Source organism: Strigops habroptila, chromosome 8 (genome assembly GCF_004027225.2).
Source record: "Strigops habroptila isolate Jane chromosome 8, bStrHab1.2.pri, whole genome shotgun sequence".
Lineage (NCBI taxonomy): Eukaryota > Metazoa > Chordata > Aves > Psittaciformes > Psittacidae > Strigops > Strigops habroptila.
Genome location: NC_044284.2, coordinates 52,029,603 through 52,054,104, shown reverse-complemented (window position 1 = coordinate 52,054,104; position 24,502 = coordinate 52,029,603). Strand labels below are relative to the sequence as shown.

At 53.5% G+C, this 24,502-nt stretch overlaps 1 protein-coding gene across 2 annotated transcripts in view; it reads right to left on the bottom strand.

The window, feature by feature from the left end:
• The window catches only part of RNF220 (ring finger protein 220), a 219,281-nt gene that overhangs the window by 123,259 nt on the left and 71,520 nt on the right, over nucleotides 1-24,502 (bottom strand). The window contains exon 2 of one of the 2 annotated variants that reach the window (XM_030494518.1): nucleotides 10,472-10,546. The exons of the other annotated variant lie outside the window; for it this stretch is intronic. Within the exon in view, the coding sequence (XP_030350378.1) occupies nucleotides 10,472-10,546 (75 nt within the window). The remainder of the gene's footprint in view (nucleotides 1-10,471; nucleotides 10,547-24,502) is intronic. 2 annotated transcript variants of the gene reach the window in all.

The following is a 24,502-nucleotide window of genomic DNA, read 5'->3' as shown; positions in this document are numbered from 1 at the left end:
CACCTCCAGTCATGCAGAAATCTGGCCCTTGCTCAGCCCAGCGTTTCAGTCCCAGCCGTTACAATGACAAGGGTGATAAGAGATTCTTATCAGTGTTCAGAATCGATTTGAAGCTGAGCCCCTTCCCCACACTCCTCCTCCTGCTTGCAGCTTCTGGTTGATGCTGCAGAGGGACTCAGCAGCAGGGCCTGTTGAAGAGCAAAGACGACAATCTGGGGTTCAGATCCCTCCAGAGATAGGTCCCTCCAGCCTAGCAGCTTCAGGCATATCCTCCCGTTGGAGACAGAGCATGGGACAGGAGCCAGGATTCCTGGGCTTCTTCCTGCCATTCATCCGCTGGGAGATCTGTTCCACATCCCCAGCCTTCAGGAGGGCAATGCAGCTCTACATCCCTGGAGGGCACTGTGAGCCTCTCTCTAGGGGGACCTGGGCAAAGGGCTATGGCGTCCCAGCTGACGCAGGAGCTTGTTCTCGTCCTAGTGCTCTATGAGAAGAAAGCAGAAGGTCCTGCTTGCCCCACAAGAGACAAGGGAGCAGTCTGCAGCCCTGGATCCCAAGCCTGGGGCTCACTGCATCCTTGTTTTACTCCAGCCCTCCAAAGAGCTGTCACTTTCTACAGCTCAGTGTGACCTGCCTCCATTCCGATCTCCTTCTGCTCCTGCCCATTCACCCATGCTTGATGGGGACAGATCCTGCCCTTCCACGTGTGGCTGCTGGGGACAGATCCTGTCCTCCCACATATGCCTGATATGGACAGTGTTCAGAGAGCGCTCACTTCCAACTGGCAGAGGAAGGGGCTCCCAGGCTGGAGTGGGTGTCTGTGAGCCCTGGTCACAACACAACAGCCAGCATCCCGCCAGCATCACTGCAAGCTGCTGTCCCCTCTTCTGCTGGGAGGCATGTCCCCTCATGAGGAAGCAGAGTCTGCACACAAGTTCCAGTGAGGCTAGGCCTGGTTTAGCTCCGGTCTCTCAATCTCCCCCTGCAGCCACCCCCGCCACCATTACAAAAACTCAGTTCCTCCCACCAGCCTTAAAACATGGCCAGGTCCCTGCTTGGAGCAGCCCTCAGAGACCCACACCAGCCCAAGCTTCCACCTTTCAATTCCTCCTTCTCAGCTCTGGGATGGCCAGCGGGATACTGTAATGCCTGGGAGGGAAGGACCTGGCATCACTGCCGCCTGCACTGAGGCTGCCCTGGGCAGTTGGCAATGCCATTCCCCAATTCTTGGGGTGCCTTGACTCAAATGATGAAAACGTGGAGCAGGACCTCAGCCGCTGGTGGGGAAGCTGAGGCATGGGGGAATGCACAGCAGAGATGTTGAGAGGACCAAGATGTCCTGGTCTGGAGCTGCCTGAGGAGCCTCAGCCCCTTTAGAAAGCTTGATGCTCCAGCAGCTCTGGCCGTGCAGATGTTCCAAGTGCTCCCTTTCCTCCCAGAACTGCCTCTGGGAAGAGCAGAAGCACAAGGCGGTGGCAGGGGAAGCGTCTGAACAATCAGGGCTTGTGCAGAGATGAAGAAAGGCCCTTCTTGTCGATGGGTGCAGTTGGGGTGAGCCTGGGGGCATCACAGGGTGGCACCCCAGGTACCCCAGCTGTGCCAGCTCTCCAGCCCAACAGAGAGGGGGCTGTTGTGGGCCCAGCCCCGGCACGGGGTGTCACCGCCTGCCTTGGTTAGCGGGGATGCTCTCTCTTTGTGCCTGCTGGTTTCTGCTCTGCTGACCTGCTTTGCTCCCTCCGCTGGCGCCATCCATCAGCTCTGGCAGCCCCGTCAATTCCAGGGCTCCACGATGCCATTCCCCAGGGGAAAAAGCACTTTTTCTTTTAAGCGAAAGAAGTATTTTCTCTCCCAGAAAGCTGCTTGGCTCCCTTCTTCCCTTCCTCACAGACATTTAATGCTGCAGCCAGCCCAGGGACAGGGGCACAGCATGTGCATGGGCTTTTCATTCATCCCAGCCCCAGCCTCCCCGCCATATGCCAGCGGCCAGAAGGGCTGCGGTACCTGCAGTGTCCCCGGGCAGATGTGCAGTGCTCTCGGACAGATGTGCAGCGTCCCCGGGGCAGATGTGCTCCAGCATCCTGCCTGCCCCCGGGCCCTTGCTATTGCAGGTACCAGGCAGGCGGTGGCAGCCTGACCCGCAGCCCGCAGGTCCTGCAGGCAGGTCCGGGGGGTGAACAGCCATGCCAAGGGGGCAGGAGCTGGGGGAAATCAGCCTGGCAATGGACAAACTCACCCGGCCCTTTGTATGTGCCTATCGGGCTGGCTACAGCTGCAGCAGCTCAGGGAAAGTGTTACTGCGTACGTCCCATATCCCACCTGCTGTTGGGATGAGGATGGGGCAGGGTATGTTCACACCTCCCTCCCTGAAAGCCCTTCTCCAGGAGATGGTGGGTTGACACCTCCAGCAATGCCCCATGAGGGTGCTTGCCATAAGGCTGTAGCGCTGGAGACTACCTGTAGCTGAGCAGTAGGAAAAAGCAGAATCCTCCAAGCAGATTTTATCCTTTCCTCCCTGCCTCCCAGAGTCCTCCCAGTGCTGGATGTTACCCCAGCTCTCCGCAGCCCCAACTCTCTGTCCTGAGGTCCAGATGTGGGGCAGAGCCCTGACCATTATCAGGGCTTTCTCTCTCTGTCCTGGCAATCCCACCTTGGCAGCAGAAACATCTGCCTCACCTCTTCAATCAATAGGCAGCTCTTAATAGTCCTGACAATTCTCAAGAAAACAGGGACATTAAACATTAATTATATCTATTTGGATTCGAAAAATTTTATTACTTGAGTTAATTATAGCTCGAGTTGTAAAAAGGTGCAGAGCAAAGAGGTGTTGCTGCTCTGTGGGTGAGCAGGGCTGAGCACTCCCAACCATCCCAAGCAGTCAGTTGGGCAAGGATGGAGGGATGTACCCACCATGAGCATGGCTGCCTGCCCAACACACAGCCGGACCCTGTCCTTTGGGAAGGAGCTGCCTTGGGAAGGGGCTGTGTGGGGCCTATGCTGTCTGCGGGTGCAGAGGTGGTGGCAGGGTCTCGGGGCGCATGGCAGGTACTCTCCTAGCTGTTGTGCTGGCAGGACCCGGCCTGCCCCAGCCTGTGGGCTTCTAATTTACTGCTTTCCTTTTACCGTAAAACTGAAAGGGGAAGGTGCACCCTTTAATCACTGCCTCCGGGGCCCCGCCTGAAACCACACAGAGACCGAGGGAAGGCTAGGAGTTAATGCTCCTTCCGACACCTTTTTATGATTCATGGGCCTGACCTTGAGCCATAAACCGCTCAACCTCTCCGCCACACTGGCAGTATTTACAGCCTGCAGGGCCACTGCACGCAGCCACCGATGCACACCCGCAGCCGGGCCATGCACAGGTACACAGCCAGGATGCAACAGGTACACGGCTGGAGATGCATAGACTGGGATGGCCACATAGCTGGAGATGCAGCCATGGATGGATCCTAACGCAGCACACAGAGATGGAGATGCACATAGCCCACTAATGAATCCATGTTTATGCACACCCATACATGCACACAGAGGCATGCACAGGTAAATGTGCACAGGTAAGATGCCCTCACCAGGGAGCACCTGCAGATGTGCATAGAAGCTCAACATGACCCAGCAGTGTGTGCCTGAAGGCCAGAAAGCCAACTATATGCTAGTCAAAAGAATTGTGACCAGCAGGTCAAGGGAGAGGATTCTTCCTGTCCTCTCTGCTCTCATGAGACCCCACCTGGAGTACGTGTTCAGCTCTGGGGCACCAACATAAGAGGGACCTGCTCGAGTGAGTGTGGAAGGGGCCATGAAGACGATCAGAGGGCACCTTTCTTACGGAGACAGGCTGAGAGCTGGGCTTGTTCAGCCTGAAGAGAAGGCTCAGTGGCGACCTTATTACAGTCTTCTAGTACCTAAAGGGGGCTACAAGAAATCTGGAGAGGGACTTTTTAGAAGGGCATGTAGTGATAGGACAAGGGGAAATAGTTTTAAATGGAAAAAGCGTAGCTTTAGATTAGACATTATGAAGAAATTCTTTACTATGAGGGTGTTGAGGCACTGGACCAGGATGTCCAGGGAAGTTGTGGCTGCCCCACTCCCAGCAGCATTCAAGGCCAGGTTGGACGGGGCTTGGAGCAACCTGGTCTAGTGGAAGGTGTCCCTGCCTGTGGCAGGCGGTTGGAACTGAATTAGCATTAAGGTCCTCTCCAACCCAAACCATTCTATGATTCTATAACCGGCACATTTGCATGTAGGGAGGTGTGCACCCGCATGCCTGCTGGTGGGGCATTCGTCCCCAAACACTGGCCCATGTGGGGCTTTCTGCTTGTTGTGGCAGGGCAGCACAGAGGCATCATATATGGCCCCATGGGGATGAGCTGGCCCACCCTATCCTACCCAGCATCCTGCAGCGTGTGTCCTGCTCCATGGCAAGAGCAAAGGCTGCTGCGACATGAACGGCCTTGGCACTGCAGAGGCAGGTCCTGGCACCAGGGTTCGTCTTGCTGCATCCCACCAGCCAGGCAGCCACAGGTCTTGCTCCACAGGTGAGACCCAGGAAAGCCTACACTGGTCCAAATTGGAGCAGGGTGATGTCTACTGGTTAAAGCAATGGGTGCCCCCCTGGGTAGGCTCAGACCAGTCAGTGCCCTGCTTGATGCCTCAGTTTCCCCAGTGCTGCAGCAGGAAAAATAATCCTGACCCATCATGTTTGCATGGAGCTGGGAGGCCGAGCTTGTTAATGTTTGCGAAGTGGGTTTGGCTCCTGTGATACAGCAAGCCAGAAATGTGAAGGTCGTTATTATTAGTAGGATTAAAGCAATTTAACCCAGAGTGAGAAGGTTCAGGTGAATGTAGCAGCTGGTCAGCAAGAAATCACACACATGCAACCTCAAAATAGTGATGAATGCTGTGATTATGGCTCATTTTAGAAACACTGGACGGAACTAGAGGATTATCAGAGTGCTCTCTAACACTTCTACCCCAAAAATACCCTCCCTGAAGGCAGACGGGACTGAGGTAGGCTGTTTCTGGAGACACTGCACAAGCTGTCCGTGCCCATCAGCACATGTACATATCTCCTGGCACCACTTGACAGCACAGAGGTCCTCACACACAGCCCACCATGACCAGGACCTTCTCCTCTGCCCCACTGGGGAACCACAGAATCAGGCAACTTAGGAGGAACAAAAATCTCCCTCTTTTACGTTTACAGGTTGTCAATTTTTTTTCTTTCCTCCTTCCAAAACAAAAGAGGGAAAAAACATCCTTATCTCGGCAAGCAGAGTTCAGGAAAAAGCTACTGGTCTTTTGGACTCGGTGAGTCCCCATTGCTAGCCTCGCTTGTCACGGAGAATTTATCAGCCAAACACAGTGCTGGTATAATGCGCCATACAACTAGTGCATAAACAAACTTCAGCATGATAAATGCCCTGCTTTGAAGCCATAAAGTTATTAGCTAGTGGCTGTTAGCTACTGCTTAGCATGGGACACACTCCTTCCATTAACCCCTGGATGTCCCGTCCACACTCAGAAGTACAGGAAGATCTCCAGAGAGCACCTCCATGCAGCAGGAATGCACGGAGGGATCTGTTGGGCAGGGATGCTTTTGCGGGCACTTATTTGTGCATGTTGTACCTGCTGTGAGGACTAGAGGAGGGAAATGCTTGCTGGGAATGGGGATATTAAGGCCGGCACCTCCTCACTGTGCTGTTTGACACCTTCAGTGGTCTTTCTGCTCCCAATAGGCAAACGCAGAGGGGAGCAGGGCCAGGGCAGTTTTATACATACCCATGCCTCAGACCCTCCTGGGCTGTACCTGTTTCAGACATGGGCTGAGGTGGGGTTGGAGGAAGACAGTTGCCCCTCCAGTGCCCAGGCTACCTCCTTCAGATGAAGTGCTGCTGAATTCTCTAAAGCAAAAGCCCCATCTTTTTCTGGCAGCACCCAGGCAGCAAGCTTTGGTGAGGTGTTTAGAGTTCCCTCTGCTGCCTGCAGCATACAGCTGCCTGCAGCTCCCGAGGAGCACGGCTTCACCGGAGGCTAGGGTATGCTGGAGCAGCACAGCCGTGTCCCAGGGCCAGCATCACTGGCCATGAGCCGCTCAGCTGGGATGGCTCACCAGCATCAGCGGAGCCAGTGGCCACCAGCACCAGGGCTCCTGCCAGCACCAGCCCTGGGGAGCACCCTCCTCTGTGCAGGGCTGGGCTGTGACACCCATCAAGGTCCTCTGGTCCCCCGCGCCATCTCCTGTCCCCATCCCACACTCAGGTACTGGACCAAGGCAGGGAGCTGGGTGTGCTGGCGGTGGCAGCAGGCCTCCAGCACTCAGGCTAAGGCACAGATGGGGTTATACAGCAGTGTGTGACCTCTTGGCCACACAGCCCAGAGCCCCAGAGCCCCAGCGAGAGATGCTGGTGGCTGGGGGCTAGCTCACATCCCTCTCCCAGTGAAACCACTCCTGCAAGGAGGCAGGAGATGTCTCAGCAGGGCCAGCTGGGGGGCAGCGGGGCTCGCGGCTGCCTCAGCGCCTGTTCCTCATTAGAAGCCCAGTGTTGAAGAAACTCGTAATTAGAGCCCTGAGTATTAATTAATCTCCATGACCCTCCTCTCATTCTCCTTCCCTTGCTTCCACAGCTCAGGAGGTCAGTCAGCATTATTAACACATGCAAGTAGAGGATGGCAAGCTCACTGAGCGGGTTGGCAGACCCTGGGCCATGTCTCATGTTCAGAGCAGCCAGAGGTGCCCCATCACTCCCCACCAGCATGGTGTCCCTTCCTGGCCTCTTATGGCTGGGCTTGGACGGGGCACGTCTCACTCACTTAGGCACAGTCAGCACCTTGGGAACAGCACTTCAATGAGCTAAAACACCCCAGAATGAGCAGAGATGCTTTTATGCTAACTCTGCCTGCGCAATCCCTTGCACAATGACTGAGGGCAGATCCCTGCATCGCAGGGGCCAGGATGAGCCTCGCTGGAGACTACCTACCCTTGGAGAGCGGCCAGCCCAGCCCAAAACCGCCACCGAAAAGTCCTTGAGCATCCCGTCTCTGCTCATCCAGACCTTGCTTGGGTCTTTAAGAGCCTCAGCACTAAGGCAGCAGCCAAGGGGCATGGAAAGGACATGGAGACCTTTTGTGCAGCGTGGCCCCTCCATCTCAGGGCTGTCTCTGTAGACTCCATGCAGTATCCGTGCTGCTCAGGGCACAGACATGGCTGCTGGTAAGGCCATGCTCCCTTCAAGAAGCTGCCCAGGCACAACCTGAAGACTGATGTGCTGCAGAGAGCTGCTACAGAGCAAGAAAACAAGATATGAAATAAATCCAAACTTTTCTGACTCCCTGGTAACAACCAACTGCTTCCCTCATCGGATTTTTTCCCCCTTTTCTGCTGCAGCAATAAAAAGGGGAAAATCAACATCCAAATGATCTTGTTTATGGCGACTAAATAAGCTGCATGTGCTTAATCCGTTAGAGTTTAATGAATTTACGACTTGCTTTGGAATTTGACAAGGGCTGTAAAAGAGTAATTAACATTTATCAGTGTGTTTTTTACACACACCCCGCCCTCCTCCCGTCTCCCTTCCCTCCTCCTGCTGCCTGTCGCGGAGCAGCACTGGGTATCGGGGGGAATATAAAAGTGATCAATTAATTCTTAATAATCTCAGGGAAAGATTGTAGAGGCACAGTATGAACTCAGGGAGTGTCAATAAAGGTGCCAAAGGTTGGTCCCCCCCCTTCCTGGCGCTGCTGCAGAGGAATGCGGATGAGGTGGACCTACCCTGCACCCCTTTCCTTCTCCATCACACTCCACCAACCTCCAGAGTAGCTTTCTGTCACCGATACGGTGGCCGCTGGGACAGGGGAGAGCAAGCAGGGGGCTGGTGGCAAGTGGGGTCCCCATCTAATGCAGCAACGGTGGCAGTTTGGAAACGCAAAGCTAATTGCTATGCCAACAGCTAGCTCTGTCCTGACAGACCTGAACCTGTTGAGAGTGACCCTAAATCCTCCCCACCATGACCATGGGGCAGCCAAGCACCTGCTTAGATGGAGAGAGCAGCCAGTGGTGCTGGCACCTGCGCTGGTCCCACTGTCACCCTGCTGTCACTCAGCACAGGCGGCTGCCGCTGTTTCAGCTCTATTAGACACAAGGGGACATCAGTGCTGACCCCGAGACAAGCAAGGGGGGCTCATACTCTCATACCTCACTTGTTCCTGGCCCTCCCAGACGCTCCACTGCCATGGAGCAGGGCTGCAAGCATGGATGCAGCATGGGGCTGCAAGGGGACAAGCCCAGGCTCCCTGACACCAGTCTCAGGGAAGGCTGAATGTGACCTAGGGATCTCAAGGGATTTCTGTGCTGGGAAGCCAGTGTGCTCAGCCCTGGGCCACCTTGCTCAGCAGCCCTGGGGAGCCACAAAGCCAGAAGGAGCCACAGCTATCAGCATCCTGGTAGGTAGGACATGTCCCCTGTGATTGCAGCATCCTGCCTGTGTGCGACTGGGATGCAGGGAAGCCTGCACGCCTGGGCATCCATAGGGGAGGAGAGGGGTCAGTGCTCCTGGGGGACAGCAGGCTCCATGGAGGAGACAGAGAAGCATCTGGGCTCGGCTGTGGGGCAGAGGGTCCTGGAGACCCACAAACAAAAGCTCAGGATGATAAATCCTCAGGGGTTTGAGACTGTCCGGGGATCTGCTCTGGACAGAAACAAATTCTCCCTGTCGAGCATAATGGCCCAGAAATAAGCAATGAGGCAGGGATGGAGAGGGCTGGACCCTGGGGGTCTGGAAAATCTCCTCCCAGCCCCATGCTGAGCACTGGTGGGGGCGGGAGGCTGGCTGGGACCCCCGTGCCAGGCACGCACAGTCAGTTGGATGGGGCAAAACTTGGGATTTCTTGCCAGGAGGGAGTTATTCTGAAGCAGGATGAGTGCAGGACAGGCAGGGAAGAGAAGGGAGAAGTAACGGTATGAACTTGCCTTAATTTTACCTGAAGTATGGTTCAAGGCCAGCTGGCTGGCATGGGCTGCGGGGTCAGGCAGGGAGCAGAGCGTGGTGGGCTGTGGGGCAGAGGCCCCATGCAGGGCGAGGAAGTGAGGGAAGGAGGCTGTGGTGGAGGCACTCTATGTGGCCAAACTGCCGGAGAGCATCAGCTCCCAGCAGCCTGTGAGCGAAAGTCTCCAACCTTGGGCAAGCTTATGGTGTCGGGGACAACACACACACATCTCAGAGGCAGAAAAAGAGGCACAGGGAGGGGTTTCTGACCCCAGCACACCAACATCTGCTCTGCTCACTAGGCAGCAGGTCTGAGTCTCCATCACATGAGTGGCACAGCCAACATCCATAGGCAAGGCCACTCAGGGACCATTCACTGGTGCCAGCTGCCCCACGCTCAGAGGCTCCTGTGGACCTATACATTGCACGCAGGTTCAACCACAGACCTCCTGCATGACCTCAGGATCCCTCCTCTGCTGCGGAGGAGAGGATGCTGTGGGGCAGCGAGGGGGCAGAGAAGGGTCTGCGCTCCCCACTGCCTGCACTGGCTCAGCTGCTCCTGTGTCAGCCTGTCTAAACAGCACCTCCTCCTGCAGAGACCTCATGCTGGGGGTCGCCAGCTCAGCGTCTCTGGGATTTGTCATGGTATTGCTGGAGTTATCAAACAGCAGCTTGGACCAGGCATCCGAATGGGTTGGGTCAACCAGACCCAACATCATCATCCATCTGCCGGCAAAGCAGCCTCTGGGGCTAAGGACACAGAGGGGACTCAGGTGGCACTGGGCTGGTCCTCTCTGGCCACCAACATCCTGCCTCACACCAGCCACATGGCTTCACCCCCGTGCAAGGCTGGAACTCATTAGTGAAGGAGCAAGGCTGTGATGGGGCGATGCTTGGCCAAGGCTTGCTGCTTTGCAACGGCACTAATGGATCGGAGACAGCCCAGCCATGCCCCCGCCTCGCTCCACTCGGGTGCTGCTGACAGTCCTAACAAAGAGCATTTATTCAGCTGCATTCCCAGTTTCTCCCTCTTTCCATTTCCCTTTTCTGTTGCTCAGGTGTGGCAACTTTAGTACCCATAAACAACAAGGTGGATGTTAGCAATAACGGAACGTGCAGCCCTGCGTCGGCTTTCCTCTGTCTGCAGGAGACCTTTGGTCATGCTTCAGATGGCAGAAGGGTTAGAAAGAGTTAACAGGAGACTCCCAGGTCCCCTAAGCATCTTGCCCAGGGTCTTAAGCCCATAAGCAGTAGTGCTAAAGATGATTTTAAGCCATGATTATAAGAAATCTATTGATCTTTTGGACTCTATAATGACAGATTAACCATTTTAATAAAACATCTATTAATCATGCATTAACCCTTCTCAGCTATCTGTACATTGAATACCAAATTGACAAGGGCATTGGGATTTCTAGGAGGATTTTTGGAAGGGGTAGGGAGGGGAGGTTTCTTAAGGTAACAGCAACAACAACAAGAAAATAATGCAAACTTACAGAGGGGGAGAGTTAAAATCATACGATGAGTGGCAGTTGCAGACGCCTGGGGCCCTCTTTGGTTGTCGCTTCTATCTGGCAATCAATTGACAAGAAATTGAGATTATGAAACATTTGAGCCTGTGATCAAAGGAGGCGGGTGTCCTTCCCCCCTTTGGCCCAAGGGAGGCCAAATCTCCACTCCCCACGGGAACCAATGTCAGTTAACGTCAGTGACTTGGCCTTTGGTAGGTACTGGACAATGTTGGCAGATGTCCACCAGCCCCAGGGGTCTTTATGGCAAACTCTGAGCAAGGATGCAGCATTTTGAAGGTGGATCCTACTGGAGCATCTAGATGCCTGTGATTATTTTTTGAAGAGACTTGCCTCTGAGAGCAAGTCATTGGGAGGAAAAAGAAGGGGAAACAAGGAAAGCAAACACCGCACTAGCTCAGGCCAGCGGCGAAGTGGCACAGGCTGCTCACCCGCTCTCTCTACCCACCCTTGAAACCCACAGCACTCGCGTGGGATGGTGTGGCTGGTGGACAGGGACCAGCACAGCCCTGGGGCCCCTTGTGTAAGCGCTGGGGAAGGGGCAGGCGCTGCTTCCTCCTGCCCTGGCCGTTGCAGCCTCAGAAACCACCAAGTCCCCGGTGCGTTAGGAACCGCCTGGAGGCCGGAGCTTCCTGCAGGTGCCCCGGGCCCATGAATCACACCTTGTCACAGGGCTCGGGGTGCCCAACGGCCGGGTGACCGCTGAGGTGCCCGGGGGTGCCCTGCCCCAGGGTGCACCCACATCCCCACCACCCCATCCTGGCCAGGCAAGGGTTAAGCAGGCATTAATCACACTGTTTGAGAGACATTTCAAAGCCTCTTCCAAATATTATAAAAAATGTCTTTAATCATCTAATAGCGCGAACTCCGCTCATGATGGATGGAGAGAAGTCGCCTCTCTCCTCCTGATCCTAACAGATGAGGCTGAAGAGCTGCTGCTCCACGGAGGGGGGGGAAAGTTGGGGAGGGGGCTGGGGGAAGAGAAGGACATTTCTCAACCTCCCACCAGAGCAGTTATAAATATGAGGTCATACAGCAAGAGATGATAACGCATTAAGGGCTCTTGAGATATTAGTCTGTCAGCCTCGTTAGACACAGCCTATTTGGGGCTGACTGCATAATTAGAGGCTGGGGTACCCATAACTCATTGGTGTTTATACGGTAGGAAGGGGCTATGCTCACTATCACCCTCAGCACTCTGAGAAGTCATCTTCAACAGACATTAGGCCCTGCTCCCTGCTGCAAAAGTACTCCTCCTCTCCCCAGAACAACTATTCCTGCTCCCCACATCCTGCCCTTCCTGCAGCCCTGAGCTCACTGCATGCTCAGTGCACCCACCCTCACCTCTCCTCTCCCATGAAGGCCTCAAGGTAGTTTGTGACCAAGCAGAGAAGTCCTGGCTCCCAGTCCCCAGCCCATGGGATGACTTGCTGGGAACAGCCAATGTGCTGCCCTGCCAGAGACTGCATCTCCTGAGCACCTCCAGGCAGCCTCCAAGCAAGTCTGGCCCTCTTGTGCCCTTTTGCCTTTCCAGGGAATAGCTGGAAATACCTTGGGGACCCACTGCTTGATGGGGAAGCTGGCCAATGAGGAGCTGGGCTTTCCATGTCCCCTCCACTTTCTCTTCCCAGTTCTGCCTAGGTGGTGGTGAGCACTGACACGAAAAGGCGCTTCCCAACCAACCCAGCCAAAGCATTGAACAAGTGAAACAGGGAAGGGGAGTGTTTCTATTCTGCAACTGTGCAGGGTGGTGGCACCACAAGAGCCAGCTCCTGCTCAAAAGGAAAGGGAACAGAGAGGGACCAGCGAGCCCGGGAGGCAGGTGAAAGCCAAACCAAGCCCCATGAACTCGGCAGAGTCAGCTTTGTAGCCTGAGCCCTCCCTGTGACTCCCCTTGCCCTATGGTAGGTGGGAAAATGAAGGCACAGGGAACGGCAGGGATATCAACATGAGAAACAAGACCCCTCGCTGCAGAGACTGCCCTGACACTGCCAAAGTCCCCAGCGTGGCCACCCAGTACTCCATCCTTGGACCCTGCTTGCTCCCTGAAGCCAGGGATGGGGGCAAGGGGTCTGCGGAGGAGGGGGCAACCCCATGGCTTCCCAGGCTGAGGCAGGATAATGAATCCTGATGGGGGAAGTGACCTTTTCCAAATGCCACATGTCATTGGATTTTATATCACACCAGGACAATGTGCCATGGGTATTAAAATCGTTTTTCCAATAGAAGTGTGCGTGTGTATGTGTGTGTCAGAGAGATGTGAGAAAAATAAAATTAGGACGTGAAAATTAGGCTGCCTCTAAACATGGCCTTTAGAAAAGACTTAGGTCCTTGCAGAGCAGGGCTGGCAGAGAAGATCCATGCCCTTTGCTCCCGAGATCACAGATGATTCTGTCAAGCAAATAGGACTTGTCCAAACCTCATGTCAGGACTAGAGAAAAAAGGCTTAGGAGTCCTGATCCCCATTTCTAAAGTCCTGCAAAGACTTTCACCTCTACAGTGTCTGCTCTGCCACGGAGGGACACCTCCAGGGCTGGTTTGCACACAGAGACATGTACAGATGCATATGGAGCACAGGTCACCTTGCACATGTGCTCCTGGACACCCATGGGTGTTAGTCCGGGCTGTGCACATGGAGAAAGCAAAGTCCTGCATAAGAGCCAACACTGTTACTTGGCCTCATCTGGGCTTCAAAGCAGCCCATATCCCTGTGAACCAGCCTGGAGTTGTTCATGGAGCATCCATGGAGTTATCCATACACACAGAGGTATGGACACCCCCCGTATATGCCAGGATACATTCCCATGTGAAAACACAATGTAAAAGGGGAGGCACTGGAAGCCAAATTCACTTGAACTCCAGCCTGTTCCCTCAATGTGCAGGGCAATTGTCCGGCTGAAATAACAACGCTGGGACAGAAAAAAACACCAGGGACAAGCTGTGTTTGTTTATTCAGCTTCTTTCTCCCCATCTCCTCTCGACAATGCCCTGTCACCGTGTCCTGCCGCGCCAGGGCTGCAACCCCAACGAGCTAAATTTATCCCAGCTGGAGCCCTGTTTACAAGCCTTGTCCTGTTTACAGCGTGGTCCATCCTGCCCAGGACCAGGCAGTGGCCATCCCCGGGGCAGACAGTTTGTGCCTCACCTTCCTCGGCCTCTGCCATGCCCAGGCTGCCTGTGGGGTCCCTGGAAAGATGTCCAACACCCCGCACTCCCCATGTGTTTGCACACAGGGCAGCTTGTGGGCTCCTGGCCATCTAGGAGGCAACAGGGAGATGTAGGCTTGCATAGGCTGCTGCTTGTCCAGTAATGGTCCAGGTGGCCACAGCCTCCATCAGTGCTGGCTGGTGGCACACCATCACCCAGAAAGACATTTGCTGCAAGCTCAGCAATGATGGTGCAGTGCATCCCATGAGAAACCAGCCAGGGACAAACATGCTCCACCGTGAAAGCATTAATGGAGCTGCAGGTCTCATGCAACCATGCATGGGTGCTCTGCTACTCATACCTCACACCACAGTGGAGGGCCACAGATTAGGGCTGTCATGCACCCATCCCTGTCTCCCTGACGGGCTCACATGGACTGGGAGGACAGAGCTGGCAAGAGCTCAGCTTCTTCGTCCTGGTGACAGAACTGGGTGTCACACCAGGGATCTGAATGGTTGAGCCTTGTGCATAGACATTAAAACCCTGAGTATGAGGTGGAGGGATGCTCACTGCCAGCATCCCCCTTGCACTCTTCCCGCACTGATTCCCATCTCTGGTGGGATGCCCTGGCCATGGTCTGCCAAGGGGTGATGTGGCTCACCTAGCTGCCCCCCAGCATGGGGGTGTCCTGTGGTCCCAGACTGCCTCACTTGCAGGCCCTGCCTTCAGCAGGGCTCAGTTGGCAACATCCGGGCTCTTATTTGCTGTTTAATGAGTCCCAGCTAATGAATCCCAATGCATAAAAGCTTATCATTAAGCCTTTGGCTTGCTGTCAGCATTGGTCACTGGCTTGCAGAGGCTGGGAATCACAAGAGTGGTTTCAGGGGTGACTGCAAATCCTCACCTATGAGCCCGCATGCCACCTTGTGCCCTGCCACCCCTTCCCTGCCCATGCCCAGTCTCAGTGGCTGCAGAGGGGACACTAGAGCCCTGTGGATGTGAAACAAAGCGGCTGGTCCTGTGCTCCCTCAGCCTCCCTCATGAGGGGCAGCTAACAGAGATTTGCCTTCATTCCGGTGGCAGGGCCATTGCTCAGCAGTGATGGATCCCTCTTTGCACCTGCTCACAGCTGCATGTACTTAGGCTTAATGAGTGAGCAACCTCCTGGCATGCTGACGATGCAGCCCTCTTCCACATGGTCTTGCTGCAAACTGCTGCCTGCTGTTGCCTTGGGAAGCCTCCTGTTTGAAATCAAGAGTTCTGGACCACATTCGTGGTAAGGGACACCTTGTGTGCATATGGAGGGGAAAGGAGAATCTCGCAGAGAGACCCTGACCTGGGTTCAGTTCCCAGACTGGATAAGGGGCTTAAATCTCAGTGCCTGACACTGCCTCTGTGCAAGGAAAGTTCCAAGAGCAGCTGAGGATGGAGCAAGCAGAAGAGAGAGCTACCAAGGCTTTCCTGTTGCTCAAGTTCTTTAGAGACAAGTAGATTGTCCAGAGCAATGCCCATGGTGGCACCACTGCGGTGCACCACAGCAGTGTCCATCTTCCAAATGCCTCCTCATCCTTCACTGCTCACACCTACCTCGCTTCTTGCCTCTGGCTCAATTCTGAGTTTGTTTGTACCCTGGGTGGGGGGAAGCCTTTCTGCATCACATGCCCCAGATTGCACTACCTGGTGAAGCAAAAGCTCCAGGTAGAGCAGAGGATGGGTTGTACACCCCAGCCTAGCTCCTTGTCTAGAGTTTTGGAGATGGTCTGTGCATGATTGTGAGTAGGGTTGAATTTGAGAGCAAAAGGCTTGTCTACATGAAGTAGCGTTCCTGAGGAACCCCCACACTGGGCATTTCTTATTCCAAAAATAATAGCCAGACCCCTTTCACCCTGAAATACAAACAAAGCTTCTGAGGACTATTTCACCAGTCCAAAAATCACCTCCACCCTTCATTCATGTTCATTCCAAGTACAGGCAGGACATTAAAGGAAGGGCTAATGGAGCAGCTCATCTGCGCACAAACACGTACGTGTGTGCTCCTCACATGTGCGGTTCCTCATCTCCGGAAGAAGATCTTCTCGTCAGGAAGTCACGGCCCTGATTACTTTGTCTTCCACATTTAAGAACATCCCTAACTGCTCCTTGGATAGCTCAATTAGTAAAGTGAATATATTATATAAAGTCTAAAAGATTAAACTATCATAGGCAGCCCATAATTTCATGAAGAAGTCAGGGGAGCATATCCCTCTTATTAACTCTATAACAAATGTGATGAAAATGTTCAAATAGAATGTTAATGCAATGTTACGTGTAATTTTCCCAGGCGATTTTCTGCTGAAATATTTCTTTATTAATAGTAATTGAGGGTATAAATTATGAATGAGGCGATTTTCTCCTTTCACTGGGAAAGACGTACTAATGGCAATAATTCTTTATAATAATTTTTTGGGGGGAGAATGGGGAGGGAGCTGGGGTGAGGGGTTTAAAGAAAAAAAATCTTTAAAGGGATTGCAAAATATATAGACTAGCAGTTCATGTTTTATGGCAGGGCACTGTTTTTTATATCCATGCGCTGGGCATCAGTCCTGTGCGGGTCTGTACTGCGTGTGCGCTGAGAGGTTCAGGCCTTTGGTGAAGGAGATTTCCTTGCACCTTCCCTATTCTGTGCTTGTGTAAAGCCTTGCATAAAGAAAGGGGAGTCTGAGAGCACTGATGCTGTGGGGCTGCAAATTTGGGACTCCCCATTTCACTAAGGGAAAGAGGGGCATTATCTATAAGCTACAGGCACTTTTGCTTAGTAGGTGGGTACTCAAGGATGAGCAGGTTAGTGCTAATGGCTCTTGCCAATTAAATGCAGATTCTGACACCTTTCCATGCCCCCACCACAACCAAAAGCACTTCTTTGTGTTTTGTGTTGGGTTTTTCTGGGGTATGTTTTACCAGCAATGCAGCACCCCCATCCAAGGAAATGCATGGCAGAGAATGAGACTTGGTCCTACAGCCCCTGAACCTTACAGAGCCTCAAGGTGAAGGGGAGTGGGTCTGGGGACTACACTGGATCCCAAATGCCACCCTTTTGTGGGACACAGCACAGGGACATGGACACAGCCAGCTTGGGGCCACGCGCTTATACACCACGGACAGGCAGCACCGAGCAGCACGGCTGCTCGCGGGGAAACAAAAAGTCCTTTTTGTGATGCCAGAATGAAAGAGGCGTTTTACAAGGATTTCAGCACTTGCTCTCCTTCAGGTTTGTATGGTTTTTTCAACAGACCACATGACTTCAAAATTTTTCCACTCAATTAAAAAAAATGCTGGTTTGAGTGCAATTCTCAGCCCCTTCTTCCTGCACACATCTCCCTTCTCATGGAAAGATAAAGAGGAAAGAAAAGATGGTATCCCTTAAATTTTCATTACACTTCAATCCACTGAAAAAAACCTCTGAACGGTTTAAAACTTTTATACCAAGAACTCCACTTTCCTCTTATTTTATTTAAAACTTTTCCCAGGGAGGAAACTTTTTGAACAAGCTCTAGTCTACAATACGCATAAGAAGAAAAACCTCCTGACCACAGGCCTTTGCCATACGAACTAAAAAGCATCCTGTTAGCTGCTTAAACAAGCTAAAAAGCACTTCTGGCAATGGCTTACACTGAGAGTGGGCAGCACATGCTGGTACCCAGCCAGGGGCAGAGGTCTTGAGCACCCATGTGCATGGATGCAGATGAGACCCACATGGGTGCAGATGTGCTTGGGAGCGGGTGGCTTTGCTTTGCTTTTCCCTGGGGGCAACTCTTACACCCCCTATTTCCACCAGAGGATCCTCTCTGCTCAGGCTCTCCCTGAGAATTCCACTGGCAGAAGAGGCAGAGCTGGTCCTTCCGGCAGCTGAGCTGTACTACCCCATCTCTTTCCTTCTCTGGAGGCACTGACCCTCAGGCCCTGCCCACGGCTTACCCTGCACCGGCAGGCTGTGCGAGAGGCTGCAGAGAAGCTGACAAAATCAGTGTGATCCGTCACCAACCCTCCTCAAAATTAGGTTAATAATTTATGATGTTAAATGGGACAGTTAATAGCTGGGCCAGATGATTCCTCAGCTAATCTAGAGCACGGGCTGAGCTGCAACGAGTCCTCTGAGAGTTCATTACACTCCCCAGCCCTCGGCGCTAGTGCTTTTGGCTCTGCCGGTACCTACAGGAGGCTATGGCTGGTGCCGCTGGCAACATGCCTAAGACTTGCCCCTCATCAATTAAGAGAAATAAGGAAATCGACAGGAAAATTAATTTCCAAAGAGACAATGCCTCTGACACCTGCACTGCCCTCGGAAAGCCGGGGGGTTATCTGGGAAGCAGGCAGGAGGTTGTGTCTGCTTTCTTGCTGAGCCAGGTCAGGCTGCTTTCCTCCAGGCTGGGAGGGGTGTAAGCGGCTGAACAGAAGATGCTTTTGCTCCAGGATCAGCAAGCTTCTTATGGGGAGGTGCCCGGCCACAATTGAGAAGAAACGTACCACTCATGCCTGCTGCTTAAAGCCCCCACAGCATCCCTCCCCCCAGCATGGGGCAGCTCACTGGCTGCAAGGATTTACAGCCTGATCGTGCACATTCCCAAAGACACCTCACAAGAGAAGGGTCAGGATGAGAAGGTCTTTTTCATCAAAGAGATAGAGCAGGGTCAGCTACCTCAGGGATGAGGCACTGCCAGAGTGCTCCCGGGAGCCAGCCCTCATCCCAGAACACAGCCACGTGCCTGTGTATCCCTCTAACCTCCCCAGTTCTTGTCCCACCCTCTCGCTGACACATTGGATAGAGCCCAGTGTTGGACATAACAGCCTCCCCTCACCAAGACTTCAGCTCCTCTCAGTGCCCTCAGCCCTCCCATTTCCCCAGCCCTTTCTGCTTCCTCCGGGGTCCAAGCAGCATCCGGGTCCAAGCAGGGAGCAGGACTGGCTGATCCCAACTGCACATGGAGGCAGCAATCAGCTCCTTTGCTCTGGCGTCTCACTGGGGTATGCTGCAAAGCAGTGCCAGACTTGGGCAAACGTGGAAGAGGGTGCCACAGTCACTCTCCTCTCCAGAAGAGCTGGGGATGGGTACCCTAGAGTGCGCTCCTGACAGCCTTCATCTATTTCGCATGAAAATACTAAGGCACACCAACTCCATGTGACCACCTCAGTATCAGCAGCAATATCAGGTGAAGGGAGGAATTTCTCTACCAGCCTAAGGTTCCTGACCTCGGGGTGTCCATGCCCTGCCCTTAGTGGGAGTTTGAGACAGACCCAATGGGCTAAATGTGACCGGCTGGGCTACAAGCACGGGCTGCTGCAGCCAGATGTGCACTGATGACTCGTGCAGATGTTGGCCCTGCAGCACGTCTGGGCAGTAATTCCCCTTCTCCCTTCCACATTCCTGCTCTGCCAAATTCAAACCATGCACAGTGTGGGGGGATTACCTGCAATTACAGTTTTCACACGTCGGGGCCGGTTTCATGCGGCTGGGGAAGGGAGGGAGAGTGGTAAGAGGTAAGGGCATCCATATGGTGGGCTTCTGCAGCCATTCCCCCTGCCTGCGTTAGAGGCAGCTGGTGCTCCCTCGCCCCTCCAGCCCTCTCCCCTCCTCTGAAGCCCCCTTCCAGGTGGGAAGACCAGGAGGGATCTGTGAAGTCAGAGGGGAGCCCCAGCCTGGGCCTGGCGGCAGGGCTAGTTTTCCTTCCAGCTCATGCCCAAGTGCATAAGGGAGAAATGACAATTAGGGGGACAACAAATGAGGCTGCCGGCCCCTGGGGGGGGACACGTGCAGTAACTTGAGGCTGAGGCGGAAATAGCTCCAGTTGACCCACTTAGAAAATCATCATTACTGTAGAATTTATGGCTGACATGAGCTTGTCTGATAGATATGACTATTTAAAGGCAGCCAAAGCCTCCATTTATAACAATGTGAAGGAAGGGGGGTGAAGAGAGATGGGTCAGGTTTGAAGATCAAAGGGGCACCTGGGAAAGGGAAGGGGAGCAGGGATGAGGGGATGGTGGGTTCAGTTAGGGAAAGGGCTGGTGCGGTGGGGCTGTCCCCCATGGCAGGGGTGCAGCCCTGTGCCATGGGTCTGCTGCCCTGGACCCCTCAGATCACAGCATCCCCTGAGGCCTGCCAGCCACTCTTGCCGTGGGGGCTGACAAAGTGCCCCAGTGTCTGCTGTTCTGACCCCCTGGCACTCAGGTGAGCCCTTATGGATGCAGCACTACCCTGGCAGCAGTGGGCATGGCACCATCACCCACTCAGGATGTGCTGCAGTATTTGCCAGGAGTGTGCTTTTAATTAGGTGTGAAGGAGAAGGCAATTGCTGAGGCTGGGAAGAAAAACAAAGCAGTGGCAGGTTTGGAGAACAAGAAGCAAATGCCTTCAATGTTTGAAGTTTCTTTTTTCCTTAACTTGAAGGACAGAAAATGGCTCCTGGGAATGATGGGCCATTGCTGTACCCAGCCCCTTAGCCATCCTCCTTGCCGGCGCATCCCTCAGGGCTTTACAAAGAGGATAGTGCAATCAATGGCTTGTTGGAGCAGCACCTCATCCAAACAGCAAAGCCAGGAAGACCCACTTGCCCATTCCTTGGGCCAGGCTGTCTTTCACTGGCCAACCTTCATCTCTGATCAAACAGAAATGCTGCAAGTGTGTTGGAGGCTGGGCCTCAGGGACACCCAGCCTGGCTGGGGACACACACTGCATGTCCCAGCATATCCCTGTGCCGCAGTTCCCTATGGATGCATGAGGGAATACCTCACCCAGTGGCAAGCATGCTGGAAATGAGCATGGAGATACAGATGGGATCTCCACAAGGTGCTCCCTTGGAGGGCAGCGCTTTATGCCATCCAGAGCAGCGAGCAGTGCCCAGAGGGCACCCTGCCCAGGGACAGCACGGAGCCAGTCACCGGTGTCCTTGTCCCGGGCTCTCCTCCCCAGTCCGGCTGCTCCCTGTCCTTTGGGGATGGCGGCGGCTCCTCACCTGATTGAATTTCCAGGCCATCACTCGCTTTCCCTGCAGCTGCGAGGCACGATCGCCCTCCCGGCAACCCCACGCTCACCCCGCGGAAGGAGGGGCTAATTCAGTTAGCCCAGTGGCATTAGCTGCCGTGAAGAATAACCCGCCAACAAGGGCCTGCGAGCCTGACACAATATTAAAGACCCCACTGCCCTCACTTGGGGCAGATTAAGCTGGGCTCATTGCTTTAATGCTGCACTCCTCGGCCGGGCTCCCTCCAAGGCTCTGCACCTTAACTGTATTACCCCAGCACCGATGTGCTTGACCTGCCAATATTGCTCCCACTGATAATTCACCTCCCAAGAAACTTTGCCTTTTTGACCTCCTGCTGGAGCAGGCTCTAACCCCACGGAGCAGGGCTGCCCCTGCATCCCACCACTCATAGGGGCTGCCAGCCACTGCCCTCTGCTCCCTGCTTGCCTTCCCGCAGCATCCCATCCTTCCAGGGGCCTTCTTCAGCCAAGCTCAGGCAACTTGCCTCTGCAAACAGGCTACTTGGGTGATCCCAGCGTCCCAATCATTATCAACGACTGCACTGACATGCACAGTGAACACGTGGCAGTGGGATGGGAGTATGTGCGTGTGTGGAGGATGAAGTATGTTATTTCCAGCACTAAGGATTTGCAGGAAATCCCAGCTCACTAACCTCGTCTGGGGTACCAAGGCGCTCTCAGTAGCAGCATGAAGTGATGCACAGAGGGAGCATCGGGTCCCTCCAGCTCCCAGGGATACAGATGTCGCATCTGACTCAGGGAAGCAATCAAGAAAAGCACCCAAATACCAGCCAAGGCAGAGCATGGGCTCCAAGGGAAACTCAACAGAGCAGCGTGGGAGCAAGAAGCAGGGTCATCCCTTGCTGCTGCCAAGTGCAGGCAGTGCCAACATCATCTTGGCCTGGCAGCAGCCACTACCTCCTCTCAAGCTGTCAGCAGCTGTCTTGCACTCTACCCCTGCTTCATCCCACGGCCTGTGAGCTGTACAGGGAGCAGTCCCTGAGCTGCTGTCTGCTGGGGCTGCTGACTCACACAGCCTTTGCTTTGCTTAGGAAACAGAAACACCAGCACCTCTTTCCCCCTTGATCAAAACGAGAGGGCTGCAAGACTCCAGAATGAAACTTTCAAACATGGAAAAGTCACTTTTTCTGAGTAAAAAGTGTTAACCAACCTATTCACTTCTGCCCTCCTCACCAGAACATCTAAGAAATCTATACCAACCTTTTCCTCTTACTTTAATTGTTGGCCAAACTGAAAGGAGTTTGAGCACCCCTGCTGCCTGCTCTGACAGGTTGCTGGATGCTGACAGCTCTGTCTCATCTCCTTGGAAAGGAGCAGGTTTGCAACAGTGAATGATAGTTCCAGCTCTAGACCTAGAACAAGGCACCTGCTCCTCACATCTTCTCCCTTGCCTTTTCATGGGTGATATTCATACTTGCACATCACAGTTGGCTCTTGGGCAGCATATATGATGTTGGAAAACTAGTTATGTATGTTCACATACCTAATGTATATTAGTTATAATGTATATTAGGTACGTAAGAGTAGCTCTTTCTGCAAAGCTAGTGCTGCCTATGAAGAGGTTGCACATTGCTTTCCTAGGGACCAAGCACTGCTCACAACAAACAAGCCCTCATTTTTTGCTTCCTTATTTTCTGATTTCACTACTCAAAGGTGTGTTTCCTGTTTTTGAAGAAGCAAAACTAGAAAAAGGAACGAACCTAAACTTCCACCCAAAACTCAGACCACAAGTCTTGGCGTTTGTCTTAATATTAAAAACTTGGTGAAGCTGTGTTTCGTCCGGGTGCAGGAAGCAGAGAGCCCACACCAAAGGGGTGCCACAGAGCAGTTGTGAAGCAGTGTGGTTTGGCAGCTGTCAGGACAGAGGGGCTCTATTTTGGGCTTTGCCATCAATACAGTGTTCTGTGACCCTGGGGAAGGCACAGCACCTCTCCTAGTCCCTGAGCCCCTCTGCCCTCCTCTGGGTGCATGGGAGCATCAGTCAGTGCGGGAATTTGCTGCTGTTTCTTACCTGGGGCAGAAGGAGCTCTCACCTTCACACCATGAACCACCACCCAGCAAAATCCTGTGCAGTCTCACATACTGAACTTGCTGGCTGGAGCAGCACTCCAGAAACTGTGCTTGTCCCAGCTGGTCAGCCCAGAGCATGGCTGGAGCTGGGACCTGTCCTAGCCTGGTGCAACTGCCACGCTGGGCAAAACCAGAGGCAGAAAGATTTCAAATATCACTGCCCACATGAAGCCTACACACAGGAGCAGAGATGGGACATGTAACTACTCAGGAAATACAAAGACTTATTCCTTCTACTGTACTCCTGGAAAGGATTGCTTCACTTGCTCATACATATACTGCCCACCAGAGACTCAATCCTGTTCCCGCTTAAGCTGGGCGTGATGTGGCTGATGGCAGAGATCTGCACCACTGGAAGCAGGAGCAGACCCTGCCCTTGGTGTGCAGCCAAGCAAGGGTTGGAAACAAGGAAGGGTGTATGGCTTTTACAAGCCTTTCTTAAAAAAGGTAGGCAGTGTCAGCGTAGAGTCAGGCCCCCGATTTAGGTTTGGGCAAAGCAACAAGAACCATTCCTTGGTTTGCAGTTAGCATGCCTGGGAGGTGAATGGAAAATGGTTGATGTGAATAGTTTTTCCTAATGGACTTTATTTGTCTAAAAGTGCAATGCCTTAGCACTGAGGCTGCTGCTCAGTGGGGCCTGAGCTAACCTCATGCCACTGTGCCCATCCCCAGCTCCATCACCATCCCTGTGCGTGCCCATAGCATCCCCTCTACACATCCACCCGCTGGTCCAGAAAGCAACTGGCCAAGCCAGTAACATCAGCACAAAAGGGAGACACCCATCCCATTGTGGGGACAGGGAGCACCTACAGCACCACCAGGCAGGTGACATGGGACACTGGGTCTTCTGCTTCTCACCCTTCTGATGTGACCCCTCCTGTTAGGGGAAGATTTAAGGTGCTCTTATATCTCCCTGTTGTAAATGGCCTCATAAAAGTGACAGAAAGACGTTCATATGGATGCTTGTTAAAATTTTATTACTAATCACCACCAAAGTTAGCTGCTATATTTAACCCAGGCTGGGGGAAAGAGGGGAGGGGGCAGTTCCTGGGCAGGATAGAGAAATTAAGATGGGAAAGTGAAGGGAAGACAGGGTGACGAGTGGCCCTGACACAGCCCATGTACACAGGCAGGGGCCTGCTTCAGCAATTGTAAATAAAACCCCCAGAGCCTTCACCCTCCAGTTGTCAGCAGCAGCCACAACCCTTTTACAAGCCTAACCCAAGAGCAGGGCAAGCTCGTGGTACAGAGCACGAGGGTACAGATCAAAGAGACCTCAGCTGAACTCCTACCTCCGTTGCAGTCTCTTAAAGCAGCCTTGGGCTCTTCCCTGTGTAAAAGCTCCTCCTGTGCAAAGCGGATGAGAGTGGAGATTTAACAAGATAGCTAGCTCTCCAGGCTGGGGAATTCTCTCACCATGTGTGAGCACCTGGCAGTCCTAGGATGAGCGAGGCGCCTCCACTGGGGCTGCAAGGACACACAGTTAAGCTTCCTTTCCTGCTTAATTCAGATCTTGTCTTTGCAGGGAGAAGAGAGAGAAGAAAGCCCAAGGATGCCAACTGTCCTGGCAAAGTAGAAAAGTTCAGCAGCTGCAAAGATATCACAGGGCACTTCCAGACTTGTCCTTGCTGAAGCATCAGTGGGAAGGGACCAATGAGGAGTTCTGCTCTCCCCAGGGTGATAGATGAGGAATGAGGCAGGATGGTGAAAACCAGAGTGTGTATGGCACGGGCTCAGCTAGC